General features: G+C 37.9%; 1 protein-coding gene across 4 annotated transcripts in view; it reads left to right on the forward strand.

The window, feature by feature from the left end:
* Positions 1-16,566, forward strand: part of PARG (poly(ADP-ribose) glycohydrolase) — a 113,068-nt gene that overhangs the window by 1,076 nt on the left and 95,426 nt on the right. For all 4 annotated transcript variants that reach the window (XM_082423479.1, XM_082423477.1, XM_082423476.1 and 1 more), the window contains exons 2-6: positions 5,483-5,549; positions 6,164-7,144; positions 8,045-8,228; positions 14,048-14,170; positions 14,304-14,387. In XM_082423479.1, the coding sequence (XP_082279605.1) occupies positions 5,512-5,549; positions 6,164-7,144; positions 8,045-8,228; positions 14,048-14,170; positions 14,304-14,387 (1,410 nt within the window). In that variant the 5' untranslated portion in view covers positions 5,483-5,511. The remainder of the gene's footprint in view (positions 1-5,482; positions 5,550-6,163; positions 7,145-8,044; positions 8,229-14,047; positions 14,171-14,303; positions 14,388-16,566) is intronic.

Consider the following 16,566-nt stretch of genomic DNA (forward strand, 5'->3'; position numbering starts at 1 on the left):
GGATGTTCCAATTCATGAAGGAACGGAGCGTTATGGTAGAAGTCAGGTGTACCTAATCCAGTTTGTGGGCTCAAAGGTAATCTCCCAGCCAGAAGATAAGAGCCTTATTCCGAGAACGGAAGAGTGATGAGTTAGCTAGATGAAGAGAAGTTAATGAAGTGATCCCAAAGTGCAGCTGATTCATATTGTCAGCAGGGGAGAGTAGTGAGAGATGAGGTTGCAGAGAGGTAGGCAAAGATCAGATCATACTGGGCAATGCTAAGGGTTTTGAACTTTATTTCTAAGGGCAATGTTAAACTATTAAAGGGTTTCAGTAGGGGAGTGACTTGACTGGATATATATTTTTTAAATATATGTATATTTATTTAAAAATATATATTTTAAAGGTCCTTGTGGCTGGTGTGTGGAAAATGAATGGATCGAAAGGGAGCAGAAGTGCAGGCCCAAGATAGTTAAGGAGTTAGTCTAGATGGGAGATAATGATGGTTAATAGTTGGTTGCAGGCAGTAGGTAGGAAAGGGGAAAAGTGGATGGATTTAGGAGGGAATGGGTTATGTGGGTTTGTACCTCATAAGAAATATATCTGTGCTGGAAATACAGGTTTGGGAGTTATTGTCACATACACCATAATTGATACGATGGTAGTAGATTAGATAGTATAAAGCATGTAGTGAAAATAAAGGCGACCTAGGACAGACACCACCATGTAAGAGTAGACTGAAGAGAAGCAGCCAGAGAAGTAGGAGGAAAGCCTGCTTTTGTTGTGTCATGCAAGGACGGGGGCATTTCAAAAAGTATGTGTTGGTCAGCAGTATAAGAGAATGGGCACAGGTTAGGAAGTCCTCTGATGAATGGTGTACACTTAGTTCTCTCAGGACTTAGAGGCAATGAGGAGCAGACCTGCACTTAGTATTGAAGGATGAGCAGGATTTGCTGTATAAACCAGGGAAAGAAAAAATTATATAGGCAGAGGGAACGGCATGTACAAAAGGTGGCTTGACAGGAGACCAGAATGACAAGACTCAGCTGAGGCTGGGAAGGGGAGCGAGAGCTTATTTATGGACAAACTCAAGTGCCATTTCAAGGAGTTTGGATTTGACCTGTGGTTAACGGGGAGCCACTAAAAAGCTTGTAAGAAAAGGGATATCATTTGGTTAATATTTTAGAAAAGATGGCTTAGGCAGTGATCTTTGGACCTTTCTGACTGCAACCCACAGTATAAATTTCACTTGGTACACAGAGTAAGCAGTGTATATCTATATCTATATCTATATCTATATCTATATCTATATCTATATATCTCCTGGTAAATAGGTCATGTTTATAACAAACAAAAGTTTCATGAAATAATACTTTACTATGTATGCTGCATTATCATGTTGTCTGTATTATTTCATTAAAAAATGTTGGTCATTTGTAGTTTGTGAAATGCTGGATTAGAGAAAGTCAAGACTGTAGACAAGGAGACCAGTTGCAGGAAACAAATGCAGTTGCCCAGTGAGTGATGTAACTGTTCTTTGAATATTGGTGCTATTTTGAAGATGGGGAGGAAGGGGTGGGTTTAAGATTTAGGATGTAGATTTCAGAGAACTTGTTGAAGGAGAGTGGAGGGGAGGGGAACTAAGGGTGACCTCCAAGTACTGTATCTGACTTCTGTAACAGGCTAATTTGTGGTCCTATTAACTTTATTTGCATGTAAAGGAGGAGTGAGTTGGGGGGGGTGGTCTGTCAGTCCTCACTAATTGGATCTTCTGATTTTCAGAAGAGGGAGTGAATTAATACTTGGGCTGTACTTGTGCATGTGTGTAAATGTTTTCTGTATACCTGGCACAGGACACCAATTAACAAAATGTTCAAAATCTAAATTTGTATCAAAATCTATTGTTTGAGATTTTGGAATTCTTTTAGGAACTTGGTAGTTAAAATGTTTATATATAGTTATCCTAGAAGTGAGATAGGGAAATGGATATTTATTCAGTATCTTTAAATTTTGTGTTATTTATCTTCCTGGGCATATTTCTTATACTGATTGAAATCTGCAAATCTGCATATAGGCAGAACTCAGCATGCTATTCACCCTCTGATGGGGAATGGTTTATCCAGTTGTGTTGCTGTAGGAGCTCCCCTTTTCTGCCTGTTATAACTACCTAGAGTTTCTCTCCTCGCTCCAGGGATGATCTGAGTGTAGGTCAGTGGTGGGTGGGTGGGAGACTGGAGCTGCCTTCTCCCCCATCCCCCTTATCATTCTTCCAGCTTCGGTGCTGTCAAAAGCACCTTCAAACCTCTTTCCTCACCTCAAAACTCTCCCACTGTCCATCGCTCTTAGGTCTCACCACACCCTTCCTTCCCATGCCTTATCTTGCTGCTGCTGGAGGAAAGAGGCTTTTTGTGAAGGTGAGGGTGTTCCTTTAAATGCAGGTGAATTTTACTGCATTTTGTGCCTTTTGCCGGTATCTCTAGCACCTAATTGAATGATTTGCTCATTGAAATTTGCTGGTTACTGAGTGAGGTTACTTATGAGATTATGTAAATGGTGTGAAGTCAGAGTAAAGTTGGAGAACGACTGATCTCAGTGAAAAAAGAGATTGGGTGGAAATGTTGATAGAGAATACATTTGTTGAGTTTCTGCTTTGTGAGACTGGGCACAATATTTTCTCTCATTGATCCACATAAGCCTTGGAAATAGGTATTGTTAACCCCATTTTGCAGGTGAAGACATAAAGGCTTAAAGAAATGAAGTACATACTAGTAAGTGACTGAGCAAAGAGCTCAGTCCAGGATTTTGTTTGACTCCAGATCTCGTATCTATTGATATTTCATCACCTTCTATTGCCTCCCTTTTTGTTTGCTGTGATTACTTCTAGTTAAAAGAAATTCCTCAGAACCCAGGACACATCATTTCATGCTTCCTTCAGGAATAAGAGGGGTACAACTGATACAGTCCTGTGATGTGTTGTGAAAGAAACCTTTTGAAGCCAGAAGTAGTGGTATTGGAAAGAGAAGTAAGCTGTCCTTTCTCTGGGGCCATCGGAAGGACTGAGGACCATTTTATTAGCAGGAAATGTCAGTTCCTCACTTCTTGCTTCTCCTCCTTCACGCTGTTCTCAGGCTTCAGGAATTATAATAGGAAGCCTGAAGCTAGAGAGAGAACACATTCTCAGCGTCAGAGCTGCAGGAGGGAGACCTCTCCTTCAACAACACTGGAACACTCTTCCTAGCTTTTTAGGAAATGATGTTGCATGCACTTTTTTAGGTTCTGTAGACTTGTCATCATAATGCCATGCTTCATGTGTGTTATAGGAACCTAGCCATTGCATACCATTGAATCTTTACATTTATGGAAAAAGGTATTTTAAATTCTACACTGACCCAAAAAATGAATTTTTTGGCTCATTGCTGATTTGTACTTTGAGGATTTTCTATACTTGCTGTGTTTGATATAAGGAAATTAAATAGAGAAGATGGAACTGTAGAAAAAGTCTCAGAACCAAGTGGATCATCCTCTTACTCCCTTGTGACCGAAACTAATTTTTTCTCTGAAGCCTGATTTGCTGTAGAAGTAGTAACTTAATAAAGTCACGAAAGTAGTGGTGTTTAACAAGAAATATCAAATGTATATATAATTTTTTGTGAAAGAAATGATTTTTAAAATGCTAATAAAAGATTTTGTGGAAAGTATAAATTATATGGCACTCAAATGCAGTGGTAAATAAATTGTTGATTTTCATATATTTGGGATGGCATCTCATGTTATGGTGTTTGAGGGGACATAGGTAAATAAGAAGAGTTTATGACCTAAGGTACCTAGATTCTTACATTGCAATTTAGACAGTAGTTGAGAATGTTCAAGATTTTCTTATACTAAAATGTTATATACATGTAATCCATATGCAGTACATTACATTTTGAAAGCATGCTTAAATTTCTAATGTTTATATAAATTGTGGCTTGAATTTATTTATGTTACATGTCCCTCACTGAACCATCAATTCTACTTTTGCTACTGTCTGCTGGTCATTTCTGTATAGTTATCTTTTTGGCATTTCAAATTTAGTGTGTTCAGTATTGACCCAATCATATTTTCCCCCTAAATCCAGTTCTTTTATATTCTACATTTCTATTTAATGTTGTCATCATCTTTCAAGTCTCAAGCATTAAAGCTTAGTGTCATCTTTAACTTCTCCTATCATTGTGAGGTCTGTAATGACTCTCACTTCTCAACTTTTTATTCTCTGTCCTTACAAGGACTATTTTTAGATCTTGACCAGTAGTTCTTCAACCTTGCTGATCATCAAAATCATTTTTTGAAAAAAAAAAAATACAGATTCCAGCTTCCCTCATACCTCCATCATCACATATAGATTTTGATTCAGAAGGTCTAGGTGTGGCCCTTGGATCCATTTGTTGTCAGCCTCCTGATGATTCAGATGGTTTGGGAACCACTGACCTAGACCAATACCTTCCTCGCTGGCTTCTACTGACAGGCTGTTCCTTCTTGCCCCTTCACATCTGCCCTCCAGGCTATGTATCCTGCCTGACTTGGAGACTCCTAGATTTGAACTCTGGCATTATAACTCTGAGTGTGACTTTTGACACTTTTTTGTACCTCTCTTTGTGGGTTGTTTGGGGATCTCTATGATATGGTCCTAGCTGACTTCTCAACCATGTTTTCTGTTGCTTTCTTTATATTTTTCTGCCATTGGTTCCGTTGCTTCTGATTTTCCCTTTATGTGATGACATGTTTATTCTTCAAGACACAGTTCAAGCACTACTTATCAGATGATCCCATTTACTTCAGTTCCCTAAAGTAGTCTTTTCCTCAGAAATATCTTAATTTCTTATCAGGATCTTTTTTATTTATTTTATTTTTTAAATTTATCATTATTATTATTTTGGCCATGCTGCATAGCTTGCAGGGTCTCATTTCCCTGACCAGGGATTAAACCTGGGCCATGGCAGTGAAAACACCAAATCCTAATCACTAGACCACCAGGGAACTCCCTCAGCATCTCTTTTGATACTAATGATAATTAAGAACTAATATTTACTGAACATATATCAGATAGTGCCCTAAGCACTTTGCAATGGTTATTATTTAATTTAAACCTCACAATAACCCCAGGAGAGATACTATTAATTTGCATGTTTACTAATAAGGAATCAGAGACCCAGAGAAATGGCTCTTCACAAAGTCATACAGGAATCCAGTAGGGGGGCCAGGATTTGGATCTAGGTAATCTGATTTCAGAGCATGTACTCTCATCCATTAGGCCATACCCATTCTTTTAGGGTCTGGTCACTTTCTCTTCTATGCCAAATGTATTATCTCCCATTGCCTGAGTGGGGAAGGAGTGATTAATCGTTGTTTAATCCACAGAACCTGTCATAATGCCTTACATGCATATATGCTGCTATAGGTATTTTCTCTTTGAAGGTATGCATGCACATACATTAATTTTTTTTTTTTTTTTTTTTTTTACAGTTTTCAAACAGAAGACTATTACCAGTTGGATGGACACAAAAGGACTCAAGACAGCTGAATCAGAAAGGTAAAGAACCATGCCTATATAGAGAAATGAATAACATGATATATGGATGTTTTATTGTGCTTCATGCCGTTTTCTCTTCTTTTTGCTTTCCCATTTTTCTTTATCTACATTTCAGTTAATAAATAATAATTTTTTAGAGTCTCCTATGTGCCAGGGGTGGTCTAATATACTTGAGATACAGAGATGAAAGAGGAATAGTCTCTGTCTTTAAGATACTTATAGTGTAGTGATGCTGACAGACACCAAAACACATGATGATTACATGGTGTGATCAATGCAACAGTAAAGGTTTAAACAAGGTACAGTGGTGGTTAACATATAAAACGGACAATCAGCTTTACCTTTACAGGAAAGACTGCACAGGAGGTGAGTGAAGTTTAACACTGCACTGTGGCAGGTGTTTGCCAGGCACACAGTTGGGGAAAGGGCATTATAGGCATATGTGCAAAGACATGGACCCATGAAAGAGCATGCTGTATGCTCAGGTAATCACAAGTAGTTTAATTAATGCTGTGACATTGTAGGAGTGTGTTCAGGTAAGTGATTTTTTGCGTCATAACTTCTTTCTGTTGTATCATAAGTTCTGTTGTATCATTCTTTCTATTCTTTTGTAGTTTGCATAGTAAAGAAAACAACAACACAAGAGAAGAATCCATGATGAGTTCTGTACAGAAAGATAACTTTTATCAACATAACATGGAAAAATTAGAAAATGTTTCTCAGCTAGGTTTTGATAAATCACCAGTTGAAAAAAGTACACAATATTTGAACCAGCATCAGACTGCAGCTATCTGTAAGTGGCAAAAAGAAGGGAAACATTCAGAGCGGCTTTTGGAAAGTGAACCTCCAATAGTAACTCTGGTACCAGAGCAGTTCAGTAATGCTAACATTGATCAGTCACCCCAAAATGATGATCACAGTGACACAAATAGTGAGGAGAGTAGAGATAATCAACAATTTTTGACACCTATAAAGCTTGCGAATGCAAAACAGACAACAGAAGATGAACAGGGTGTAGAAGCCAGAAGCCACCAGAAGTGCAGCAAAGCTTGCCATCCCGCCGAAGACTGTGCAGGGTGTCAGCAGGAAGAGACAGACGTGGTGCCAGAGAGCCCCTTGTCAGATATCGGCTCTGAGGATGTTGGTACTGGACTGAAAAATGCCAACAAATTGAGTAGACAAGAAAGTAGCCTAGGAAATTCTCCTGCATTTGAGAAAGAAAGTGAACCCGAGTCACCAATGGATGTAGATAATTCCAAAAATAGTTGTCAGGACTCAGAAGCAGATGAAGAGACAAGTCCAGGTTTTGATGAACAGGAAGATAGTTCCACCCAAACAGCAAATAAACCTTCAAGGTTCCAAGTAAGAGAAGCTGACACTGAATTGAGGAAACGGTCCTCTGCTAAGGGAGGTGAGATTCGATTACATTTCCAATTTGAAGGAGAGAGTCGCACTGGAATGAATGATTTAAATGTCAAACTACCTGGAAGTACTTCTAGCCTGAATGTAGAGTGCAGAAATTCTAAGCAACATGGGAAAAAGGATTCTAAAATCACGGATCATTTCATGAGAATGCCGAAAGCAGAGGACAAAAGGTAATTTTTGCCATCAAGAGTATCTTCAGTAGTGTAACATGTTTTATAATTTTGTAAGGGGGGGTTTAACAAAGTTATGGTTTACACTGAAGCAAAGAAATAGTTGTCTTTCTTGTTAACTATTTATGCTAAACTTAAACCTAGGTTCAAAATGTTAAATTCTAAAAATCCCAGAAACAGAAAACAAGAAGTAAATAAATAATCAGACTTTAGTTTCATGAACTTCCTTCGGAGATTTATGGGAATTACTAGAACATAAATATGATAGTAACTGCTGTTTTCTTAGGCCATTATATATGCACCTTCTCTAATGCTTTAACAGGCAGGCAGGTGTTATTGTACTCACTTCACAAATGAGAAAATTGAGATTTGGGTTAGAGAATTCACTGAAATTATGTAACTTGTGGGTGGTAAAGCTGGGATTTAAATCCCAGTCTGATTACAAAAAAAATGTAAATGTAAAAATTTTATTTATGCAATTATCCCATATGATATCGTAAAGCCTACTCCATAATTTTTGTGATCTTTTATGGCAAGCATGCCATAGTAAGTTCACTTCATTGAAAATTACTGTCTAGAGTCCTGAGAAGTAGCTGATACTGTGAATCATGACTCATTTGGCAGTGTACATATTTTTACATGGTCCCTTTTTTCAGAAGGTGGTTTACGTGTGTTTGGAAATTCCTTCCACAGAGTATTGAAAATAAGCTCTTGGGTTTTACTGTAAACCTTATAAGGTTTTTTTGTTGTTTTGTTTTGTTTTTTTCTAAATACCAAGGAGAAAGAGCAAGTTTGGCACATTTTAAACAATAACGTTCTGGGTAAGTTTTTTCACTTGTGTATCTAAGTAAATTTAAACGGTAAGTGGTTTGTGACTGAATACATTTGTTTTGATCTTAGAAAAGAACAATGTGAAATCAAACATCAAAGAACAGAAAGGAAGATCCCTAAATACATTCCACCTCACCTTTCTCCAGATAAGAAATGGCTTGGAACTCCTATTGAGGAGATGAGAAGAATGCCAAGGTGTGGGATCCGGCTGCCTCCGTTGAGACCATCTGCCAGTCACACAGTGACTATTCGGGTAGGTGTTACCTCTTACCTATAAAGAGAGAAGATGCTAAGTCTTAATTTATTCTGATACTTATAAATGTGAAAAACAGACCAAAGCATAGAAAGTGCTTCTCTTTTCTGCATATATAAACTACTGAGAATTCTACAGGATGGAGAAATATAATGATAGCTTACTTAACACGGTACTTAATAATCCATAAGATGAATCATTGTTAGCTGGTGAGGAAATTGAATTTTTCTGTATTTTTAAGAAAATTTATTGGATTTAAAAAAAAATTCAATTGACAATATTTATTGAGTACCCACCACATGTTAGGTACTAAAATTCAAAGTTGTATGTGGTTCAATATCCTCAAATCATTCTTCAGTTTTACCCTCTTTTCTGAGCTTTAGATTCTTCTAGACATCTCCATCACTGTCCCACAGGTATCTCAAACTCAACATTTTTAAAACAAACCTTATTTTAAAAAATTGTGGTTATACATATACCATCTTAACCATTTTTAAGTGTACATTTCAGTGGCATTCAGTCCATTCACAATGTTGTGCAACCATTACCACTATTCATTTCCAGAAATTTTTCATCTTCCCACACAGAAACTCTACCTACTAAACAGTAACTTCCCATTCCTAACTAACCCCTGGTAACCTCTTTCACACTGTCCATGGGTTCTTTTTTTAAAAACAACAACAACAACAACTTTATTGAGGTATATAAAATTAACCCATTTTAAGTACTCAATTCAGTGATATTTAGTTAATTTTTTAAAAAATTTTATTTATTTATTTTTGGCTGCGTTGGGTCTTTGTTGCTTCGCATGGGCTTTCTCTAGTTGCAGTGAGTGGGAGCTACTCTTTGTTGCGGTGCTCAGGCTTCTCATTGTGGTGGCTTCTCTTGTTGCGGAGCACGGGCTCTAGGTGCGCAGGCTCTATTAGTTGTGGCACAGGGGCTCAGTAGTTGTGGCTCACAAGCTCTAGAGCGCAGGCTCAGTAGTTTTGGCACACAGGTTTAGTTGCTCCATGGCATGTGGGATCTTCCCAGACCAGGGCTCGAACCCCTGTCCCTTCTGCGTTGACAGGTGGATTCTTAACCACTGTGCCACCAGGGAAGCCCATATTTAGTTAATTTACTGACTTAGGCAACCATCACCATAATCCAATTTTAGAAGATTTCTACTACTCATAGAATAGTTTTAAATATTCATGTCTTGGGAATTCTCTGGTGGTCCAGTGGTTAGGATGGTTAGGACTCAGCGCTTTCACTGCTGTGGGCCTGGGTTTGATCCCTGGTCAGGGAACTAAGATCCTACAAGCCGTGTGGCATGGCCAAAACAAAAAACAAAAAAACCCCATAGAGGATTAAATATTCATCTCATTTATTAGTCAGACTCTGTATGAGATTTCACAGGGGCTACTTAAAAAAAATCCCTTTTCTTGTACAACTTAGTCTACATGTGATTAAATATTTTGAAGTGTAGAATTTATTAACATAGGTAGCAGCAACATTGAGCAGGGTGGTGGGGTTTGACTGAGCTCCTAAAGATGAGCAGAAATTTCTGAGGTGGAGTTAATTTAGTAAGGCAAGGGAATTCCAGACAGATACATAACCTGTATAGGAAAAGGCTGTGTAGTTAAAAACTATTTGTTTTAGAAATGAAAAACAATTGATTTGCTAGAACTGAGAATTTGGATGGGAAATGGTGGAAGAGAAGACTTGAAAGGTGGATTGGGTCCATATTGTAGAGGGCTTCAGGTGCCAGGAACTGGACTTGAGTCTATAAGAATTGGAACTCATTAAAATGTCTGTGTAGACAAGAGTTGTACTGTATGTATAGCAAGATTGATCAGACAGGTATAGGTAAGGAAAACTGAAGTGAGGATGCATTGGAAACAGGGGAAGGTAATGTAAGAGCTCAGATAAGAGATGAAAAGTAAAGAAACAATAATTATCAAATTGTGCTGCATGGAAGTGGTTCAGGGGTTCTTTTGAAATTGACTCACATTTCTTTTCTAAATTATATTTTTAGCTATGGAAAACCTGTAGTAAAAGAACTAACAAATGCACTCAAATTTTAAAATGCTTGATACCGTATTTTAACCAGCAGATTTTACCAAGAGAACTCATTTTTATGCAGCTCATAGAATCGAGGTTGTCTTGCCACTGCTGTTTGACTGAAGAATTTCCTTAAGCATCAAAATAACAGTTAAAAAAGGTTACCATTTGCAGCTATTTTGGTGTGTGAATAGGATTTTCTTAATACTGGATAAGAGATGTAAATAGTAGGTTGATACAAGCTTTAGCTGTCATCTCTAACTCCTGATTTCAGATTTTATAGTCCTTAAAGTAGTCTCATTGCTATTGATGTTAGAGTATGTAAAGTTACTGTAAAAATTATATTTATTTAAATAGCTTATGTTTAAATATAATGATTTTGTATCAGATTTCTTAGGGAAAAAAAGAGTTCTGCTATTTAAAAAAGTTTGGAAATAACTGAGACAGGGTAATAACCGTGGGAATAAAAAAGAATAAATGCTTGCATTGTTTTGAGGTAATATTGATAGGACATGGTGAATTCTTAAGTATGGGTGATAAGGGAAAAGGAGGCATTGCTAATGTGTGTAAAATTAAGAAAAGACTTGGATGACTGACAAGATGTTAATGGTGAAGATTTGGAAAAAAGGTTGATCGAGGGAAGTAAGTGATATTTTGACTTTTCCTGCTTCCTCTCTCCCACTACCCACAAAGAAAACCTGAAGCATCTTATACCATCATTACTTAATCTCTGTAACTACTGTTTATTTATTGTTAGATATCCAATGAATTTATAAAAGTTTTATTTTATTACAAAAGTAATATAGGCTCAATGGAAAAAAAGAAAAAAGCAACTGTTTTTTTTTTTTTTTTTTTTAAATTAATTTATTTATTTTTGGCTGTGTTGGGTCTTCATTTCTGTGCGAGGGCTTTCTCTAGTTGCGGCGAGCGGGGGCCACTCTTCATCGCGGTGCGCGGGCCTCTCACTATCGCGGCCTCTCTTGCTGCGGAGCACAGTCTCCAGACGCGCAGGCTCAGTAGTTGTGCCTCACGGGCCCAGTTGCTCCGCGGCATGTGGAATCCTCCCAGACCAGGGCTCGAACCCGTGTCCCCTGCATTGGCAGGCAGAGTCTCAACCGCTGCGCCACCAGGGAAGCCCGAAAAAAGCAACTGTTATGTGAAAGTGAATACCTCAGAAAACCCAAGTGTCTCTCAGTCCTATTCCCAGAGTTTAACAATTTGGTGTATTTTCTTCTAGATTCTTTTTCCTGAATATGGTAATATGATATATGTATAATTAATAGTTATTAGATAGACAGTCCTTAGTTACATTTCTAAGATGCCAGATATTAATAGTTACAGAAGTTGAAGTAATAAAGTAAAGCTGATATTTAGCATTAGAAATGTAAGGCAATCTGAAATTGCATGGACATAATAGTCAGTGCTTGATTATCTGTAAATGCATGCATGCACACACATTCACACACCAACATGTACACACATAAGGCAAACACATGTAGGTGCATGCACTACACACATGCACACACACATTTAGACAGACAGACATCCAAAGCATATTCTTACATATATGTTCCCCTGTGTGTGAACCTCTGCTGGTACCTGCTTTTGTCACCTCAGATTACATGGCACATCTTTACAGAATCACTTTTGGGATCCTCATATGGAGGTGAAAATACTTTTGGCAAGATTGATGACTCAGCCACTTTTGACCATTCTTTATTCTTTCCTCCTTGGAATATTCTCATCCTTTGGATTCCTTGACACTATATAATCGTGATTTTCTTCCTACCTCCTTAAGCCACTTCTTATGTTCCTTTTAGCTTTTTTTCTATATGTGGCCCTTAAATGGTCGTTGGAGTTCCCCAAAGCTTTTTCATAGGTCCTCTTATCTTCTCCTTCTCTCTCGGGGTAGTCTTATACACACTCATGGTTTTAATGGTTATCTATATAAATGGCCTATAAATTTATTTATCTTGGGTTGCAGACTTTTTTTTTTTTAATGAAATTACACTTATACTGGGTCTTTATTTATTTATTTTATTTTTGGCTGTGTTGGGTCTTCGTTTCTGTGCGAGGGCTTTCTCTAGTTGCGGCAAGCGGGGGCCCCTCTTCATCACGGTGCGTGGGCCTCTCACGATCGCGGCCTCTCTTGCTGCGGCACAAGCTCCAGATGCGCAGGCTCAGTAGTTGTGGCTCACGGGCCCAGTTGCTCCACGGCATGTGGAATCTTCCCAGACCAGGGCTTGAACCCATGTCCCCTGCATTAGCAGGTAGATTCTCAACCACTGCACCACCAGGGAAGCCCGGGTTGCAGACTTTTAATGAAGCTGCCTATTTGACAGCAGCTTTCCCTTTTCAAGGCTATTCCCTTTTCTTGTTTCTTCCGCCTTTTCCTACTTCTTTTTATCCTTTGGAGTTGAGCTCAATTGCTACTTCCTCGAAGCCTTCCCTAAGCTTACCAGATAAGTTAAAATTGTCTAGAAAGGTTCTTATGACACTATGAACCTCTCATTTATAGCATCTTACATTTGAAATTTTATATTTATTTGTGTGATTATTTGATGATCTACAGTGAAATTCTGATTTATGGTATAGCATGGATGAACCTTGAAAACATTATGCTAAGTGGGAGGCCAGGCACAAAAGGTCACATTTTGTATGATTCCATTTATATGAAATGTCCAGATTAGGCAAAATGTAAAGCTATTTTGTTTTAAAGTATCTTTTTCCTCAAACATTTACTTAATGCTTATTATAAGTAGCATGTGTATATATATGCATACATATACACACATATGTATGTATACATATGTGTGTATATTTACATATACAGTTGACCCTTGAACAACTCGAGGGTTAGGGGTGCCAACCCTCTGGGCAGTCCAAAAGCCAAGTATAACTTTACAGTTGGCCCTCCATATCCGAGTTTCCACATCCACAGATTCAATCAACTGCTGATTGTGTGGTACTGTAGTACGTATTCATTGAAAAAGATCGTTGTATAAGTGGACCCATGCAGTTCAAACCCGTGTTGTTCAAGGGTCAACTGTATGTATGTAAACACTTATATGTATTAGAAACACATATGTCAGGCTCTGTTGCAAATATTCAAAATACAAAGTTCATATAATTACTATTCTCAAGAAGTTTAGAGTCTAGTGGGGGAAGGGAAAAAAGTGTGCTCTAGTATGATAATGATCTAATAAAACAAGAGAGAATACACTTACTGCCTATTAGAAAGTTTTTAAAGACTTCTTAGAGGAAATGAAGATTGAGCTGAGTCTTGAAGATCAGAATAGATGTTTACCCAGATAGTGTTTGCAGTAAGAGAGGATGTTAAAAACTGAAATCATTTAGAATCAAAGTATAGGCAGAGGGGAGCCATTATAGGATTAGAAACTTGGGGATACTTTAGAAACATACTGTTATTCCCAAGTGGGGATAAGGGTTTTATGGGGGATGACTGTGTCTGGGAGTAGTTGGAGTTAGGGAGAGGGATAGAAAGCTGTTGCCAGAAATTCAGGCAATGAATAATGAGGATGGGGGATGGGGGGCGGTTGGGGGCTGGATGGGATGAAGATAGAATGTCCAGGACATGGTGACTTGGAAACTGATTAACTGGAAGTAAGGAGGGGGAACAACTGGAAAAGACATGAGATTTCTTGCCTAGGAGCTGGTCTGTATTTTATAACATTTGCTTTGGCTGCTTTCTTTGGATTATTTTGTACAAGAGATATGCCTAGTTTTTATGCACTTACAGTTTTCTTGTATTTCAGGTAGATCTTTTGCGAGCAGGAGAAGTTCCTAAACCTTTCCCAACACATTTTAAAGATTTGTGGGACAACAAGCATGTTAAGATGCCTTGTTCAGAACAAAACTTGTACCCGGTGGAAGATGAGGTAAGAACAAAACTGAACAGAACTGATGTTCTTTTAGTCTCTGAAAGGTATTTTAATACTTGCTGTTTGACTTCTGATTCTACCATGTAAAAAAACTTGGAATAGTTTCCTCATGTTTTTCTTTTCCTTAAAGAATGGTGAGCGAACTGCAGGGAGCCGGTGGGAGCTCATTCAGACTGCACTTCTCAACAAATTCAGTCGACCCCAAAACCTGAAGGTGTGTTCTTTTGCTATTCTTGTCTCTTACATGTAGTTCTTAGAGATGGGCCCTGGTGTCCGCCCTCAGAGACATTTTTTGATCTTTAATAGACTCAGGTAACAGCATTATTTATATGCTAAGTGCTTGCTTCCTGAGGAACTCTCTTTAGAGACATTCTTGGTTTACACTCCATCACTAGGAAATGAGTAGAAGAATTGAGAGTTGTAAATGACTTGCCTGGAGCCACACAGAATAATTTGGAGAACCAGGAATAAGACCTCTGTTTCTTGATTCCCCATCCAGTTTCCTTTGGTCCTGGCTTCTGTTTTATTTTTGTTTTGGAATTATCATACTTCTGAAATGTCTTTAAAAGTAAATCAGGGAAGAATTATGACTTCAGCATTGTTTGCCCGAAGGGAAGCTGAGTTTCCTAATGATTAAAGTATACATTAAGCATTCTACTTTTTATTGCTCTTAATATAGCTTCTAGCAGTTTCATAATTTATTAATCTTATATTTTGGCAATAATTCAATTTTTGATTTAAAAAATATTTAAGACTGTAAGGGCAACCATTAGATTGTTTTTTTTAATATTTAAAATATGAGTGAGTATATGTTTATTTTTGGCACTATAGCCTTATATAAATTTTTAAAGTTTTTATAACTATAAACAGATTTTTTTATACTTCTGTGAAAATGCGTTTCATTTTCTTTGAGAGACTTAATTTGTTGTGTACAGTTTCTCAGGTTTAATACTGTTGTTTTCATTTACTTATTGTTAACGAGTCCAAGCTCACTCTGCTCGCCTTATGACAGGCAAATAAATCAGGAGATGAGGTGTTGAGGCAAGGAATATGACTTTATTCAGAATTATTCGGAAAGCTGGCAGACCAAGAAGATGGCAGACTAATGTCTCCAAAAAAACCATCTTATCGGGGTTTGGATGTCAGTTTCTTTTATAGAACAGAGAGGGGGAGGAGATGAGGAAGTAAAGTAAAAAGGCCATAAGTTTTGCAAATATCCCCTGGAATGGCCAGCCTCGGGGAGGAGATGTGTTAATTTCTTCTTTCTTGCAGATATTCACAGGTGGACAGGGTCAGGATGCTTCCCTGAACAAAGGCACTTTGGTTTAACATTCAGACAGAGGGGCACGGTTCCCTGAGCCAGCCATTATGTATAGGCAGTATCCTTTTAGTGAACCAAAGCAGCTGGAAAGCAAAGGTTAAAGTAAAAGTAACAGATCCAACATGTAGTCAGATTTGGCTCTTCCCTGTTACATACTTACAAGTTATTGTTTTTTTTTTTTTTTTTTTTTTTTTTAATTTTATTTATTTATTTATTTTTGGCTGAGTTGGATCTTTGTTGCTGGGCGCTGTGCGGAGAGCGGGGGCTGCTCTTCATTGTGGTGTGCGGGCTTCTCATTGCAGTGGCTTCTCTTGTTGCGGAGCATGGGCTCTAGGCGCATGGGCTTCAGTAGTTGTGGCACGCGGGCTCAGTAGTTGTGGCACACGGGCTCTAGAGTGCAGGCTCAGTAGTTGTGGCACATGGGCTTAGTTGCTCCGCAACATGTGGGATCTTCCTGGACCAGGGCTCGAACCCGTGTCCCCTGCATTGGCAGGCAGATTGTTAACCACTGCGCCACCAGGGAAGCCCTTACAAGTTATTCTTAAACTTTCTATACCTTTCCTGTCGCTCCTTTTTTTTTCCTTAGCTCTTTTTTTCTTAACATGAAAAACAGTGATAAGTTGTACCATAATATATTTTGAAAATTTTATTTCTTAGGGACAGTGTTTCTCAATCTTGTAATTCTTTTAAATGGGAGAAATTCTCAGGGTCTGTCAGACTTTACTTATTGTTAATATGTTAATTACATATGTTTAAACGTAAAGCTAAATATAAACTCTTTATAGTATCCAGCTATATCAATTTGATTTTTTCCATTTTAAGCATTATGACCCATGATTTGAGTTGTGTTCATTATCACAGTCAAAACAATTTGTAATCAGCATTTCCTTTTTGCACAGATTTTTAAACACTGACCTGAGCCTTAAAATAGTATGCTGAGAAACTTAAAAAAAAATACTGTATAAAGAAAACATTCTTTGTTTTGTATTTACTACTTTTTTTTTTTTTTTTTAACTAATCACAAACAGTTGGTGGTTGTTGGTAGAGGCAAAGATGGGATCCATATGCAGAA

The sequence above is a fragment of the Balaenoptera physalus genome (genome assembly GCF_965194825.1).
Source record: "Balaenoptera physalus genome assembly, chromosome: 14".
In the NCBI taxonomy this organism is placed as follows: domain Eukaryota; kingdom Metazoa; phylum Chordata; class Mammalia; order Artiodactyla; family Balaenopteridae; genus Balaenoptera; species Balaenoptera physalus.